At 46.6% G+C, this 16,880-nt stretch overlaps 1 protein-coding gene across 1 annotated transcript in view; it reads left to right on the forward strand.

Annotated features, from left to right (window-relative positions):
- Positions 1-16,880, forward strand: part of LOC140065249 (hemicentin-1-like) — a 366,504-nt gene that overhangs the window by 286,952 nt on the left and 62,672 nt on the right. Inside the window, exons 4-5 of the mRNA XM_072112848.1 lie at positions 8,574-8,855; positions 9,395-9,688. Of these exons, the coding sequence (XP_071968949.1) occupies positions 8,574-8,855; positions 9,395-9,688 (576 nt within the window). The remainder of the gene's footprint in view (positions 1-8,573; positions 8,856-9,394; positions 9,689-16,880) is intronic.

Consider the following 16,880-nt stretch of genomic DNA (forward strand, 5'->3'; position numbering starts at 1 on the left):
CTGATATCTTCCTCCTCATCTACAATCCTGAGATTCTCCCCATCACTGAAATCTTCCTCCATCATCTACAATCCTGAGACTGTCCCGATCAATGATATCTTCCTCCTCATCTACAACCCTGAGACTGTCCTCATCACTGATATCTTCTCCTCATGTATAATCCTGAGACTGTCCAAATCACTGTCATCTTCCACTTCATCTACAATCCTGAGACTGTCCTCATCACTGATATCTTCTCCTCATGTATAATCCTGAGATTGTCCAAATCACTGTCATCTTCCTCTTCATCTACAATCCTGAGACTGTCCTCATCACTGATATCTTCCTCCTTATCTACAATCCTGAGACTGTCCCCATCACTGATATCTTCTCCTCATCTACAATCCTGAGACTGTCCCCATCACTGATATCTTCCTCCTTATCTACAATCCTGAGACTGTTCACATCACTGATATCTTCCTCCTCCTCATCTACAGTCCTGAGACTGTCCACATCACTGATATCTTCTCCTCATCTACAATCCTGAGACTGTCCATATCAATGATATCTTCTCCTCATCTACAATCCTGAGACTGTCCCCATCACTGATATCTTCCCCCTCATCTACAATCCTGAGACTGTCCTCATCACTGATATCTTCCTCCTTATCTACAATCCTGAGACTGTCCCCATCACTGATATCTTCTCCTCATCTACAATCCTGAGACTGTCCCCATCACTGATATCTTCCTCCTTATCTACAATCCTGAGACTGTCCATATCAATGATATCTTCTCCTCATCTACAATCCTGAGACTGTCCCCATCACTGATATCTTCCCCCTCATCTACAATCCTGAGACTGTCCTCATCACTGATATCTTCTCCTCATCTACAATCCTGAGACTGTCCCCATCACTGATATCTTCCTCCATATCTACAATCCTGAGACTGTCCATATCAATGATATCTTCTCCTCATCTACAATCCTGAGACTGTCCCCATCACTGATATCTTCCTCCTCATCTACAATCCTGAGACTGTCCTCATCACTGATATCTTCCTCCTTATCTACAATCCTGAGACTGTCCCCATCACTGATATCTTCTCCTCATCTACAATCCTGAGACTGTCCCCATCACTATTATCTTCCTCCTTATCTACAATCCTGAGACTGTCCCCATCACTGATATCTTTTCCTCATCTACAATCCTGAGACTGTCCTCATCACTGATATCTTCTCCTCATCTACAATCCTGAGACTGTCCTCATCACTGATATCTTCTCCTCATCTACAATCCTGAGACTGTCCATATCAATGATATCTTCTCCTCATCTACAATCCTGAGACTGTCCCCATCAGTGATATCTTCCTCCTCATCTACAATCCTGAGACTGTCCTCATCACTGATATCTTCCTCCTCATCTACAATCCTGAGACTGTGCCTATCACTGATATCTTCTCCCTCATCTACAATCCTGAGACTGTCCTCATCTATGATATTTTCTCCCTCATCTACAATCCTGAGACTGTCCTCATCACTGATATCTTCCTCCTCCTCATCTACATTCCTGAGATTGTCTTCATTACTGATATTTTCCTCCTCCTCATCTACAATCCTGAGACTGTCCCCATCACTGATATCTTTTCCTCATCTACAATCCTGAGACTGTCCTCATCACTGATATCTTCTCCTCATCTACAATCCTGAGACTGTCCTCATCACTGATATCTTCTCCTCATCTACAATCCTGAGACTGTCCATATCAATGATATCTTCTCCTCATCTACAATCCTGAGACTGTCCCCATCAGTGATATCTTCCTCCTCATCTACAATCCTGAGACTGTCCTCATCACTGATATCTTCCTCCTCATCTACAATCCTGAGACTGTGCCTATCACTGATATCTTCTCCCTGATCTACAATCCTGAGACTGTCCTCATCTATGATATTTTCTCCCTCATCTACAATCCTGAGACTGTCCTCATCACTGATATCTTCCTCCTCCTCATCTACATTCCTGAGATTGTCTTCATTACTGATATTTTCCTCCTCCTCATCTACAATCCTGAGACTGTCCCCATCACTGATATCTTCTCCTCATCTACAATCCTGAGACTGTCCTCATCACTGATATCTTCTCTCTCATCTACAATCCTGAGACTGTGCCTATCACTGATATCTTCTCCCTCATCTACAATCCTGAGACTTTCCTCATCTATGATATCTTCTCCCTCATCTACAATCCTGAGACTGTCCTCATCACTGATATCTTCTCCTCCTCATCTACAATCCTGAGACTGTCCTCATCAATAATATCTTCTCCCTCATCTACAATCCTGAGGCTGTCCACATCACTGATATCTTCCTCCTCATCTATAATCCTGAGACTGTCCTCATCACTGATATCTTCTCCTCCTCATCTACAATCCTGAGACTGTCCTCATCACTGATATCTTCTCCTCATCTACAATCCTGAGACTATCCCTATCACTGATATCTTCCTCCTCATCATCTATAATCCTGAGACTGTCCCCATCACTGATATCTTCCTCCTCATCATCTATAATCCTGAGACTGTCCTCATCACTGATATCTTCCTCCTCCTCATCTACATTCCTGAGACTGTCCCCATTACTGATATCTTCTCCTCATCTACAATCCTGAGACTGTCCTCATCACTGATATCTTCCCTCTCATCTACAATCCTGAGACTGTCCCCATCACTGATATCTTCTCCCTCATCTACAATCCAGAGACTGTCCACATCACTGATATCTTCTCCTCCTCATCTACAATCCTGAGACTGTCCCCATCACTGATATCTTCTCCTCCTCATCTACAATCCTGAGACTGTCCCCATCACTGATATCTTCTCCTCATCTACAATCCTGAGACTGTCCATATCAATGATATCTTCTCCTCATCTACAATCCTGAGACTGTCCCCATCACTGATATCTTCACCCTCATCTACAATCCTGAGACTGTCCTCATCACTGATATCTTCCTCCTTATCTACAATCCTGAGACTGTCCCCATCACTGATATCTTCTCCTCATCTACAATCCTGAGACTGTCCCCATCACTGATATCTTCCTCCTTATCTACAATCCTGAGACTGTCCATATCAATGATATCTTCTCCTCATCTACAATCCTGAGACTGTCCCCATCACTGATATCTTCCCCCTCATCTACAATCCTGAGACTGTCCCCATCACTGATATCTTCCTCCTCATCTACAATCCTGAGACTGTCCTCATCACTGATATCTTCCTCCTTATCTACAATCCTGAGACTGTCCCCATCACTGATATCTTCTCCTCATCTACAATCCTGAGACTGTCCCCATCACTGATATCTTCCTCCTTATCTACAATCCTGAGACTGTCCCCATCACTGATATCTTCTCCTCATCTACAATCCTGAGACTGTCCTCATCACTGATATCTTCTCCTCATCTACAATCCTGAGACTGTCCTCATCACTGATATCTTCTCCTCATCTACAATCCTGAGACTGTCCATATCAATGATATCTTCTCCTCATCTACAATCCTGAGACTGTCCCCATCAGTGATATCTTCCTCCTCATCTACAATCCTGAGACTGTCCTCATCACTGATATCTTCCTCCTCATCTACAATCCTGAGACTGTGCCTATCACTGATATCTTCTCCCTCATCTACAATCCTGAGACTGTCCTCATCTATGATATTTTCTCCCTCATCTACAATCCTGAGACTGTCCTCATCACTGATATCTTCCTCCTCCTCATCTACATTCCTGAGATTGTCTTCATTACTGATATTTTCCTCCTCCTCATCTACAATCCTGAGACTGTCCCCATCACTGATATCTTCTCCTCATCTACAATCCTGAGACTGTCCTCATCACTGATATCTTCTCTCTCATCTACAATCCTGAGACTGTGCCTATCACTGATATCTTCTCCCTCATCTACAATCCTGAGACTTTCCTCATCTATGATATCTTCTCCCTCATCTACAATCCTGAGACTGTCCTCATCACTGATATCTTCTCCTCCTCATCTACAATCCTGAGACTGTCCTCATCAATAATATCTTCTCCCTCATCTACAATCCTGAGGCTGTCCACATCACTGATATCTTCCTCCTCATCTATAATCCTGAGACTGTCCTCATCACTGATATCTTCTCCTCCTCATCTACAATCCTGAGACTGTCCTCATCACTGATATCTTCTCCTCATCTACAATCCTGAGACTGTCCCTATCACTGATATCTTCCTCCTCATCATCTATAATCCTGAGACTGTCCCCATCACTGATATCTTCCTCCTCATCATCTATAATCCTGAGACTGTCCTCATCACTGATATCTTCCTCCTCCTCATCTACATTCCTGAGACTGTCCCCATTACTGATATCTTCTCCTCATCTACAATCCTGAGACTGTCCTCATCACTGATATCTTCCCTCTCATCTACAATCCTGAGACTGTCCCCATCACTGATATCTTCTCCCTCATCTACAATCCTGAGACTGTCCACATCACTGATATCTTCTCCTCCTCATCTACAATCCTGAGACTGTCCCCATCACTGATATCTTCTCCTCCTCATCTACAATCCTGAGACTGTCCCCATCACTGATATCTTCTCCTCATCTACAATCCTGAGACTGTCCATATCAATGATATCTTCTCCTCATCTACAATCCTGAGACTGTCCCCATCACTGATATCTTCACCCTCATCTACAATCCTGAGACTGTCCTCATCACTGATATCTTCCTCCTTATCTACAATCCTGAGACTGTCCCCATCACTGATATCTTCTCCTCATCTACAATCCTGAGACTGTCCCCATCACTGATATCTTCCTCCTTATCTACAATCCTGAGACTGTCCATATCAATGATATCTTCTCCTCATCTACAATCCTGAGACTGTCCCCATCACTGATATCTTCCCCCTCATCTACAATCCTGAGACTGTCCTCATCACTGATATCTTCTCCTCATCTACAATCCTGAGACTGTCCCCATCACTGATATCTTCCTCCTTATCTACAATCCTGAGACTGTCCATATCAATGATATCTTCTCCTCATCTACAATCCTGAGACTGTCCCCATCACTGATATCTTCCTCCTCATCTACAATCCTGAGACTGTCCTCATCACTGATATCTTCCTCCTTATCTACAATCCTGAGACTGTCCCCATCACTGATATCTTCTTCTCATCTACAATCCTGAGACTGTCCCCATCACTGATATCTTCTCCTCCTAATCTACAATCCTGAGACTGTCCTCATCACTGATATCTTCTCCTCATCTACAATCCTGAGACTGTCCTCATCACTGATATCTTATAATAATAATAATAATAATAATTCTTTATTTATATAGCGCACACAGATTACGCAGCGCTGCACAGGCATGTCAAATTGGTCCCTGTCCCCATGGGGCTCACAATCTAAACAACCTAACAGTATGTTTTGAAGTGTGGGAGGAAACCGGAGTACCCGGAGGAAACCCACGCAAACACGGAGAGAACATACAAACTCTTTGCAGATGTTGACCTGAGTGGGATTTGAACCCAGGACTCCAGTGCTGCAAGGCAGAAGCGCTACTCACTCAGCCACCGTGCCGCCCCACTCTTCTCCTCATCTACAATCCTGAGACTGTCCTCATCACTGATATCTTCTCCTCATCTACAATCCTGAGACTGTCCTCATCACTGATATCTTCTCCTCATCTACAATCCTGAGACTGTCCTCATCACTGATATCTTCTCCTCATCTACAATCCTGAGACTGTCCATATCAATGATATCTTCTCCTCATCTACAATCCTGAGACTGTCCCCATCAGTGATATCTTCCTCCTCATCTACAATCCTGAGACTGTCCTCATCACTGATATCTTCCTCCTCATCTACAATCCTGAGACTGTGCCTATCACTGATATCTTCTCCCTCATCTACAATCCTGAGACTGTCCTCATCTATGATATTTTCTCCCTCATCTACAATCCTGAGACTGTCCTCATCACTGATATCTTCCTCCTCCTCATCTACATTCCTGAGATTGTCTTCATTACTGATATTTTCCTCCTCCTCATCTACAATCCTGAGACTGTCCCCATCACTGATATCTTCTCCTCATCTACAATCCTGAGACTGTCCTCATCACTGATATCTTCTCTCTCATCTACAATCCTGAGACTGTGCCTATCACTGATATCTTCTCCCTCATCTACAATCCTGAGACTTTCCTCATCTATGATATCTTCTCCCTCATCTACAATCCTGAGACTGTCCTCATCACTGATATCTTCTCCTCCTCATCTACAATCCTGAGACTGTCCTCATCAATAATATCTTCTCCCTCATCTACAATCCTGAGGCTGTCCACATCACTGATATCTTCCTCCTCATCTATAATCCTGAGACTGTCCTCATCACTGATATCTTCTCCTCCTCATCTACAATCCTGAGACTGTCCTCATCACTGATATCTTCTCCTCATCTACAATCCTGAGACTGTCCCTATCACTGATATCTTCCTCCTCATCATCTATAATCCTGAGACTGTCCCCATCACTGATATCTTCCTCCTCATCATCTATAATCCTGAGACTGTCCTCATCACTGATATCTTCCTCCTCCTCATCTACATTCCTGAGACTGTCCCCATTACTGATATCTTCTCCTCATCTACAATCCTGAGACTGTCCTCATCACTGATATCTTCCCTCTCATCTACAATCCTGAGACTGTCCCCATCACTGATATCTTCTCCCTCATCTACAATCCTGAGACTGTCCACATCACTGATATCTTCTCCTCCTCATCTACAATCCTGAGACTGTCCCCATCACTGATATCTTCTCCTCCTCATCTACAATCCTGAGACTGTCCCCATCACTGATATCTTCTCCTCATCTACAATCCTGAGACTGTCCATATCAATGATATCTTCTCCTCATCTACAATCCTGAGACTGTCCCCATCACTGATATCTTCACCCTCATCTACAATCCTGAGACTGTCCTCATCACTGATATCTTCCTCCTTATCTACAATCCTGAGACTGTCCCCATCACTGATATCTTCTCCTCATCTACAATCCTGAGACTGTCCCCATCACTGATATCTTCCTCCTTATCTACAATCCTGAGACTGTCCATATCAATGATATCTTCTCCTCATCTACAATCCTGAGACTGTCCCCATCACTGATATCTTCCCCCTCATCTACAATCCTGAGACTGTCCTCATCACTGATATCTTCTCCTCATCTACAATCCTGAGACTGTCCCCATCACTGATATCTTCCTCCTTATCTACAATCCTGAGACTGTCCATATCAATGATATCTTCTCCTCATCTACAATCCTGAGACTGTCCCCATCACTGATATCTTCCTCCTCATCTACAATCCTGAGACTGTCCTCATCACTGATATCTTCCTCCTTATCTACAATCCTGAGACTGTCCCCATCACTGATATCTTCTTCTCATCTACAATCCTGAGACTGTCCCCATCACTGATATCTTCTCCTCCTAATCTACAATCCTGAGACTGTCCTCATCACTGATATCTTCTCCTCATCTACAATCCTGAGACTGTCCTCATCACTGATATCTTCTCCTCATCTACAATCCTGAGACTGTCCTCATCACTGATATCTTCTCCTCATCTACAATCCTGAGACTGTCCTCATCACTGATATCTTCTCCTCATCTACAATCCTGAGACTGTCCTCATCACTGATATCTTCTCCTCATCTACAATCCTGAGACTGTCCTCATCACTGATATCTTCTCTCTCATCTACAATCCTGAGACTGTGCCTATCACTGATATCTTCTCCCTCATCTACAATCCTGAGACTGTCCTCATCTATGATATCTTCTCCCTCATCTACAATCCTGAGACTGTCCTCATCAATAATATCTTCTCCCTCATCTACAATCCTGAGGCTGTCCACATCACTGATATCTTCCTCCTCATCTATAATCCTGAGACTGTCCTCATCACTGATATCTTCTCCTCCTCATCTACAATCCTGAGACTGTCCTCATCACTGATATCTTCTCCTCATCTACAATCCTGAGACTGTCCCTATCACTGATATCTTCCTCCTCATCATCTATAATCCTGAGACTGTCCCCATCACTGATATCTTCCTCCTCATCATCTATAATCCTGAGACTGTCCTCATCACTGATATCTTCCTCCTCCTCATCTACATTCCTGAGACTGTCCCCATTACTGATATCTTCTCCTCATCTACAATCCTGAGACTGTCCTCATCACTGATATCTTCCCTCTCATCTACAATCCTGAGACTGTCCCCATCACTGATATCTTCTCCCTCATCTACAATCCTGAGACTGTCCACATCACTGATATCTTCTCCTCCTCATCTACAATCCTGAGACTGTCCCCATCACTGATATCTTCTCCTCCTCATCTACAATCCTGAGACTGTCCCCATCACTGATATCTTCTCCTCATCTACAATCCTGACACTGTGCACATCACTAATATCTTCCTCCTCATGTATAATCCTGACTCTGGTCTCTGTGTTGTGTTTCTTAGCCCCGGTCTCGGATGTGGTGGTCACCAGTAATGTATCGGGACTTGTGTGGCCGGGAATAGATTCTGTGTCTCTCCGATGTTCTGCTCGTGGTACAGATGTCAGCTACTCCTGGAGTCTACAGGGGGTGCCAATCTCTGGAGGAGGCCGATTCCATGTGACAGAGAATAACACGCGGCTCGTTATCAGCCCGGTCTCCTCTGATGACAGCGGATCCTTCATATGTACAGCCAGAAACTTACTCAACAGCCAGAACAGCAGCGACGTGAGGCTCAGCCTGGCCGGTAAGTGTCATCTACTCATCACATCTGTCACCGGCTCTTATGTGTCATCTGTGCAGAAGGACGGTCTAGTTGGGGTCGTGTTTTAAATATATATTTTTGTAAATCCTTTACCAGGAATTAATTCTGAATTAATTAATTGTGTCATCTAATGACTTGTGTGTAGAGCAGCCGCCCATTACCTGGAGAAGCCACGGATATAGCGAAGAGAAGTATAAGGCTTCTTATCTCCTGAAACATTGGTGGGAGCCGAACGTGTAACCATTTTACCATTTTTCTCTTTGCTCATGTATCTGTAGCAACAATAGTTTCCATATAAAAGGAAACAAGATGGTGGCACAAAGAGAAAGTAGAGACTCAGGAATGGAGAGGAGTCTAAGGGCCTCTATGATCTGGTTCAGTGCATGTAAAGCTCTAACGTCCCTGTAGATTTTCTGACTCTTCATTATGTTGCATATTATAATTATCCCAATAGATTTAGTGAATATCGGATTCTACCTCTGAAATATCACAGATTTCTCTGCATCTTTATTTGTTCACAGTTAAAGTCTCAGACGTTAATCTGACCAGTAACACATCGGCCGCGCTCTGGGCAGGACAGGACTCGGTGTCTCTCTATTGCTCCGCTCAGGGTTCAGCCGTCACCTTCTCCTGGAGCCTGAATGGATCCTCAGTGTCCTCCAACCCTCCATATTCCATCACCCAGAGTGATTCTCCTCCGAGCTCCAATCTCACCATCAGCCCCGTCTCCAGGGGGGACACCGGACCCTTCACCTGTACAGCCACCAACCTGCTGAACACGGAGACCAGCAATGAGCTCAAACTCAATCTGAACTGTAAGTAAATGTGGGAAAAATGTGTGTCTGGTAGTACTGGCTGCATATGGGATGTATCTGGTAGTAATGGCTGTATACGGGATGTGTCTGGTAGTAGCGGGGCTGAGGTAGTACTGGCTGTATACAGGATGTGTCTGGTAGTAGCTGGGCTGAGGTAGTACTGGCTGTATACAGGATGTGTCTGGTAGTAGCCGGGCTGAGGTAGTACTGGCTGTATACAGGATGTATCTGGTAGTAGCTGGGCTGAGGTAGTACTGGCTGTATATAGGATGTGTCTGGTAGTAGCTGGGCTGAGGTAGTACTGGCTGTATACAGGATGTGTCTGGTAGTAGCTGGGCTGAGGTAGTACTGGCTGTATACAGGATGTGTCTGGTAGTAGCCGGGCTGAGGTAGTACTGGCTGTATACAGGATATCTCTGGTAGTAGCTGGGCTGAGGTAGTACTGGCTGTATACAGGATGTGTCTGGTAGTAGCTGGGCTGAGGTAGTACTGGCTGTATACAGGATGTGTCTGGTAGTAGTTGGGCTGAGGTAGTATTGGCTGTATACAGGATGTGTCTGGTAGTAGCTGGGCTGAGGTAGTACTGGCTGTATACAGGATGTGTCTGGTAGTAGCCGGGTGGAGGTAGTACTGGCTGTATACAGGATGTGTCTGGTAGTAGCCGGGCTGAGGTAGTACTGGCTGTATACAGGATGTGTCTGGTAGTAGCTGGGCTGAGGTAGTACTGGCTGTATACAGGATGTGTCTGGTAGTAGCCGGGCTGAGGTAGTACTGGCTGTATACAGGATGTGTCTGGTAGTAGCTGGGCTGTGGTAGTACTGGCTGTATACAGGATGTGTCTGGTGGTACTGGCTGTATACAGGATGTGTCTGGTAGTAGCTGAGCTGAGGTAGTACTGGCTGTATACAGGATGTGTCTGGTAGTAGCTGGGCTGAGGTAGTACTGGCTGTATACAGGATGTGTCTGGTAGTAGCTGGGCTGAGGTAGTACTGGTTGTATATAGGATGTGTCTGGTAGTACTGGCTGTATACAGGATGTGTCTGGTAGTAGCTGGGCTGAGGTTGTACTGGCTGTATACAGGATGTGTCTGGTAGTACTGGCTGTATACAGGATGTGTCTGGTAGTACTGGCTGTATACAGGATGTGTCTGGTAGTAGCCGGGCTGAGGTAGTACTGGCTGTATACAGGATGTGTCTGGTAGTAGCTGGGCTGAGGTAGTACTGGCTGTATACAGGATGTGTCTGGTAGTAGCTGGGCTGTGGTAGTACTGGCTGTATACAGGATGTGTCTGGTGGTACTGGCTGTATACAGGTTGTGTCTGGTAGTAGCTGGGCTGAGGTAGTACTGGCTGTATACAGGATGTGTCTGGTAGTAGCTGGGCTGAGGTAGTACTGGTTGTATATAGGATGTGTCTGGTAGTACTGGCTGTATACAGGATGTGTCTGGTAGTAGCTGGGCTGAGGTTGTACTGGCTGTATACAGGATGTGTCTGGTAGTACTGGCTGTATACAGGATGTGTCTGGTAGTACTGGCTGTATACAGGATGTGTCTGGTAGTAGCCGGGCTGAGGTAGTACTGGCTGTATACAGGATGTGTCTGGTAGTAGCTGGGCTGAGGTAGTACTGGCTGTATACAGGATGTGTCTGGTAGTAGCTGGGCTGAGGTAGTACTGGCTGTATACAGGATGTGTCTGGTAGTAGCTGGGCTGAGGTAATACTGGCTGTATACAGGATGTGTCTGGTAGTAGCCGGGTTGAGGTAGTACTAGCTGTAAACAGGATGTGTCTAGTAGTAGCAGGGAGGGGGTAGTACTGGCTGTATACAGGATATGTCTGGTAGTAGCCGGGCTGAGGTAGTACTGGCTGTATACAGGATGTGTCTGGTAGTACTGGATGTATACAGGATGTGTCTGGTAGTAGCTGGGCTGAGGTAGTACTGGCTGTATACAGGATGTGTCTGGTAGTAGCCGGGCTGAGATAGTACTGGCTGTATACAGGATGTGTCTGGTAGTAGCTGGGCTGAGGTAGTACTGGCTGTATACAGGATGTGTCTGGTAATAGCTGGACTGAGGTAGTACTGGCTGTATACAGGATGTGTCTGGTAGTAGCTGGGCTGAGGTAGTACTGGATGTATACAGGATGTGTCTGGTAGTAGCTGGGCTGAGGTAGTACTGGCTGTATACAGGATGTGTCTGGTAGTAGCTGGGCTGAGGTAGTACTGGCTGTATACAGGATGTGTCTGGTAGTAGCTGGGCTGAGGTAGTACTGGCTGTATACAGGATGTGTCTGGTAGTAGCTGGGCTGAGGTAGTACTGGCTGTATACAGGATGTGTCTGGTAGTAGCTGGGCTGAGGTAGTATTGGCTGTATACAGGATGTGTCTGGTAGTAGTTGGGCTGAGGTAGTATTGGCTGTATACAGGATGTGTCTGGTAGTAGCTGGGCTGAGGTAGTACTGGCTGTATACAGGATGTGTCTGGTAGTAGCCGGGCTGAGGTAGTACTGGCTGTATACAGGATGTGTCTGGTAGTAGCCGGGCTGAGGTAGTACTGGCTGTATACAGGATGTTTCTGGTAGTAGCCGGGCTGAGGTAGTACTGGCTGTATACAGGATGTGTCTGGTAGTAGCCGGGCTGAGGTAGTACTGGCTGTATACAGGATGTGTCTGGTAGTAGCTGGGCTGAGGTAGTACTGGCTGTATACAGGATCTGTCTGGTAGTAGCTGGGCTGTGGTAGTACTTGCTGTATACAGGATGTGTCTGGTGGTACTGGCTGTATACAGGATGTGTCTGGTAGTAGCTGGGCTGAGGTAGTACTGGCTGTATACAGAATGTGTCTGGTAGTAGCTGGGCTGAGGTAGTACTGGTTGTATATAGGATGTGTCTGGTAGTACTGGCTGTATACAGGATGTGTCTGGTAGTAGCTGGGCTGAGGTTGTACTGGCTGTATACAGGATGTGTCTGGTAGTACTGGCTGTATACAGGATGTGTCTGGTAGTACTGGCTGTATACAGGATGTGTCTGGTAGTAGCCGGGCTGAGGTAGTACTGGCTGTATACAGGATGTGTCTGGTAGTAGCTGGGCTGAGGTAGTACTGGCTATATACAGGATGTGTCTGGTAGTAGCCGGGCTGAGGTAGTACTGGCTGTATACAGGATGTGTCTGGTAGTAGCTGGCCTGAGGTAGTACTGGCTGTATACTGGATGTGTCTGGTACTAGTCGGGCTGAGGTAATACTGGCTGTATACAGGATGTGTCTGGTAGTAGCCGGGCTGAGGTAGTACTGGCTCTATACATGATGTGTCTGGTAGTAGCCGGGTTGAGGTAGTACTAGCTGTAAACAGGATGTGTCTAGTAGTAGCTGGGCTGAGGTAGTACTGGCTGTATACAGGATGTGTCTGGTAGTAGCTGGGCTGAGGTAGTACTGGCTGTATACAGGATGTGTCTGGTAGTAGCCGGGCTGAGGTAGTACTGGCTGTATACAGGATGTGTCTGGTAGTAGCCGGGCTGAGGTAGTACTGGCTGTATACAGGATGTGTCTGGTAGTAGCTGGGCTGAGGTAGTACTGGCTATATACAGGATGTGTCTGGTAGTAGCCGGGCTGAGATAGTACTGGCTGTATACTGGATGTGTCTGGTAGTAGCTGGGCTGAGGTAGTACTGGCTGTATACAGGATGTGTCTGGTAGTAGCTGGGCTGAGGTAGTACTGGCTGTATACAGGATGTGTCTGGTAGTAGCCGGGCTGAGGTAGTACTGGCTGTATACAGGATGTGTCTGGTAGTAGCTGGGCTGAGGTAGTACTGGCTATATACAGGATGTGTCTGGTAGTAGCCGGGCTGAGATAGTACTGGCTGTATACTGGATGTGTCTGGTAGTAGCTGGCCTGAGGTAGTACTGGCTCTATACATGATGTGTCTGGTAGTAGCCGGGTTGAGGTAGTACTAGCTGTAAACAGGATGTGTCTAGTAGTAGCAGGGAGGGGGTAGTACTGGCTGTATACAGGACATGTCTGGTAGTAGCCGGGCTGAGGTAGTACTGGCTGTATACAGGATGTGTCTGGTAGTACTGGATGTATACAGGATGTGTCTGGTAGTAGCTGGGCGGAGGTAGTACTGGCTGTAAACAGGATGTGTCTGGTAATAGCTGGACTGAGGTAGTACTGGCTGTATACAGGATGTGTCTGGTAGTAGCTGGGCTGAGGTAGTACTGGATGTATACAGGATGTGTCTGGTAGTAGCTGGGCTGAGGTAGTACTGGCTGTATACAGGATGTGTCTGGTAATAGCTGGACTGAGGTAGTACTGGCTGTATACAGGATGTGTCTGGTAGTAGCTGGGCTGAGGTAGTACTGGATGTATACAGGATGTGTCTGGTAGTAGCCGGGCTGAGGTAGTACTGGCTGTATACAGGATGTGTCTGGTAGTAGCTGGGCTGAGGTAGTACTGGCTGTATACAGGATGTGTCTGGTAGTACTGGATGTATACAGGATGTGTCTGGTAGTAGCTGGGCTGAGGTAGTACTGGCTGTAAACAGGATGTGTCTGGTAATAGCTGGACTGAGGTAGTACTGGCTGTATACAGGATGTGTCTGGTAGTAGCTGGGCTGAGGTAGTACTGGCTGTATACAGGATGTGTCTGGTAGTACTGGATGTATACAGGATGTGTCTGGTAGTAGCTGGGCTGAGGTAGTACTGGCTGTAAACAGGATGTGTCTGGTAATAGCTGGACTGAGGTAGTACTGGCTGTATACAGGATGTGTCTGGTAGTAGCTGGGCTGAGGTAGTACTGGATGTATACAGGATGTGTCTGGTAGTAGCCGGGCTGAGGTAGTACTGGCTGTATACAGGATGTGTCTGGTAGTAGCTGGGCTGAGGTAGTACTGGCTGTATACAGGATGTGTCTGGTAGTAGCTGGGCTTAGGTAGTACTGGCTGTATACAGGATGTGTCTGGTAGTAGCTGGGCTGAGGTACTACTGGCTGTATACAGGATGTGTCTGGTAGTAGACGGGCTGAGGTAGTACTGGCTGTATACAGGATGTGTCTGGTAGTAGCCGGGTTTAGGTAGTACTGGCTGTATACAGGATGTGTCTGGTAGTAGCCGGGCTGAGGTAGTACTGGCTGTATACAGGATGTGTCTGGTAGTAGCCGGGCTGAGGTAGTACTGGATGTATACAGGATGTGTCTGGTAGTAGCTGGGCTGAGGTAGTACTGGCTGTATACAGGATGTGTCTGGTAGTAGCTGGGCTGAGGTAGTATTGGCTGTATACAGGATGTGTCTGGTAGTAGTTGGGCTGAGGTAGTATTGGCTGTATACAGGATGTGTCTGGTAGTAGCTGGGCTGAGGTAGTACTGGCTGTATACAGGATGTGTCTGGTAGTAGCCGGGCTGAGGTAGTACTGGTTGTATACAGGATGTGTCTGGTAGTAGCTGGGCTGTGGTAGTACTGGCTGTATACAGGATGTGTCTGGTATAGCTGGGCTGAGGTAGTACTGGCTGTATACAGGATGTGTCTGGTAGTAGCAGGGCTGAGGTAGTACTGGCTGTATACAGGATGTGTCTGGTAGTAGCCGGGCTGAGGTAGTACTGGATGTATACAGGATGTGTCTGGTAGTAGCTGGGCTGAGGTAGTACTGGCTGTATACAGGATGTGTCTGGTAGTAGCTGGGCTGAGGTAGTACTGGTTGTATATTTGATGTGTCTGGTAGTACTGGCTGTATACAGGATGTGTCTGGTAGTAGCTGGGCTGAGGTTGTACTGGCTGTATACAGGATGTGTCTGGTAGTACTGGCTGTATACAGGATGTGTCTGGTAGTACTGGCTGTATACAGGATGTGTCTGGTAGTAGCCGGGCTGAGGTAGTACTGGCTGTATACAGGATGTGTCTGGTAGTAGCTGGGCTGAGGTAGTACTGGCTGTATACAGGATGTGTCTGGTAGTAGCTGGGCTGAGGTAGTACTGGCTGTATACAGGATGTGTCTGGTAGTAGCTGGGCTGTGGTAGTTCTGGCTGTATACAGGATGTGTCTGGTGGTACTGGCTGTATACAGGATGTGTCTGGTAGTAGCTGGGCTGAGGTAGTACTGGCTGTATACAGGATGTGTCTGGTAGTAGCTGGGCTGAAGTAGTACTGGTTGTATATAGGATGTGTCTGGTAGTACTGGCTGTATACAGGATGTGTCTGTTAGTAGCCGGGCTGAGGTAGTACTTGCTGTATACAGGATGTGTCTGGTAGTAGCTGGGCTGAGGTAGTACTGGCTGTATACAGGATGTGTCTGGTAGTAGCTGGGCTGAGGTAGTACTGGCTGTATACTGGATGTGTCTGGTAGTAGCTGGCCAGAGGTAGTACTGGCTCTATACATGATGTGTCTGGTAGTAGCCGGGTTGAGGTAGTACTAGCTGTATACAGGATGTGTCTGGTAGTACTGGATGTATACAGGATGTGTCTGGTAGTAGCTGGGCTGAGGTAGTACTGGCTGTATACAGGATGTGTCTGGTAGTAGCTGGGCTGAGGTAGTACTGGCTGTATACAGGATGTGTCTGGTAATAGCTGGACTGAGGTACTACTGGCTGTATACAGGATGTGTCTGGTAGTAGCTGGGCTGAGGTAGTACTGGATGTATACAGGATGTGTCTGGTAGTAGCTGGGCTGAGGTAGTACTGGCTGTATACAGGATGTGTCTGGTAGTAGCCGGGCTGAGGTAGTACTGGCTGTATACAGGATGTGTCTGGTAGTAGCTGGGCTGAGGTAGTACTGGCTGTATACAGGATGTTTCTGGTAGTAGCTGGGCTGAGGTAGTACTGGCTGTATACAGGATGTGTCTGGTAGTAGCCGGGCTGAGGTAGTACTGGCTGTATACAGGATGTGTCTGGTAGTAGCCGGGCTGAGGTAGTACTGGCGGTATACAGGATGTGTCTGATAGTAGCCGGGCTGAGGTAGTACTGGCTGTATACAGGATGTGTCTGGTAGTGGCCGGGCTGAGGTAGTACTGGCTGTATACAGAATGTGTCTGGTAGTAGCCGGGCTGAGGTAGTACTGGCTGTATACAGGATGTGTCTGGTAGTAGCTGGGCTGAGGTAGTACTGGCTGTATACAGGATGTGTCTGGTAGTACTGGCTGTATACAGGATGTGTCTGGCAGTAGCTGGTCTGAGGTAGTACTGGCTGTATACAGGATGTGTCTGGTAGTAGCTGGGCTGAGGTAG

The sequence above is a fragment of the Engystomops pustulosus genome, chromosome 6 (genome assembly GCF_040894005.1).
Source record: "Engystomops pustulosus chromosome 6, aEngPut4.maternal, whole genome shotgun sequence".
Classification (NCBI taxonomy): domain Eukaryota; kingdom Metazoa; phylum Chordata; class Amphibia; order Anura; family Leptodactylidae; genus Engystomops; species Engystomops pustulosus.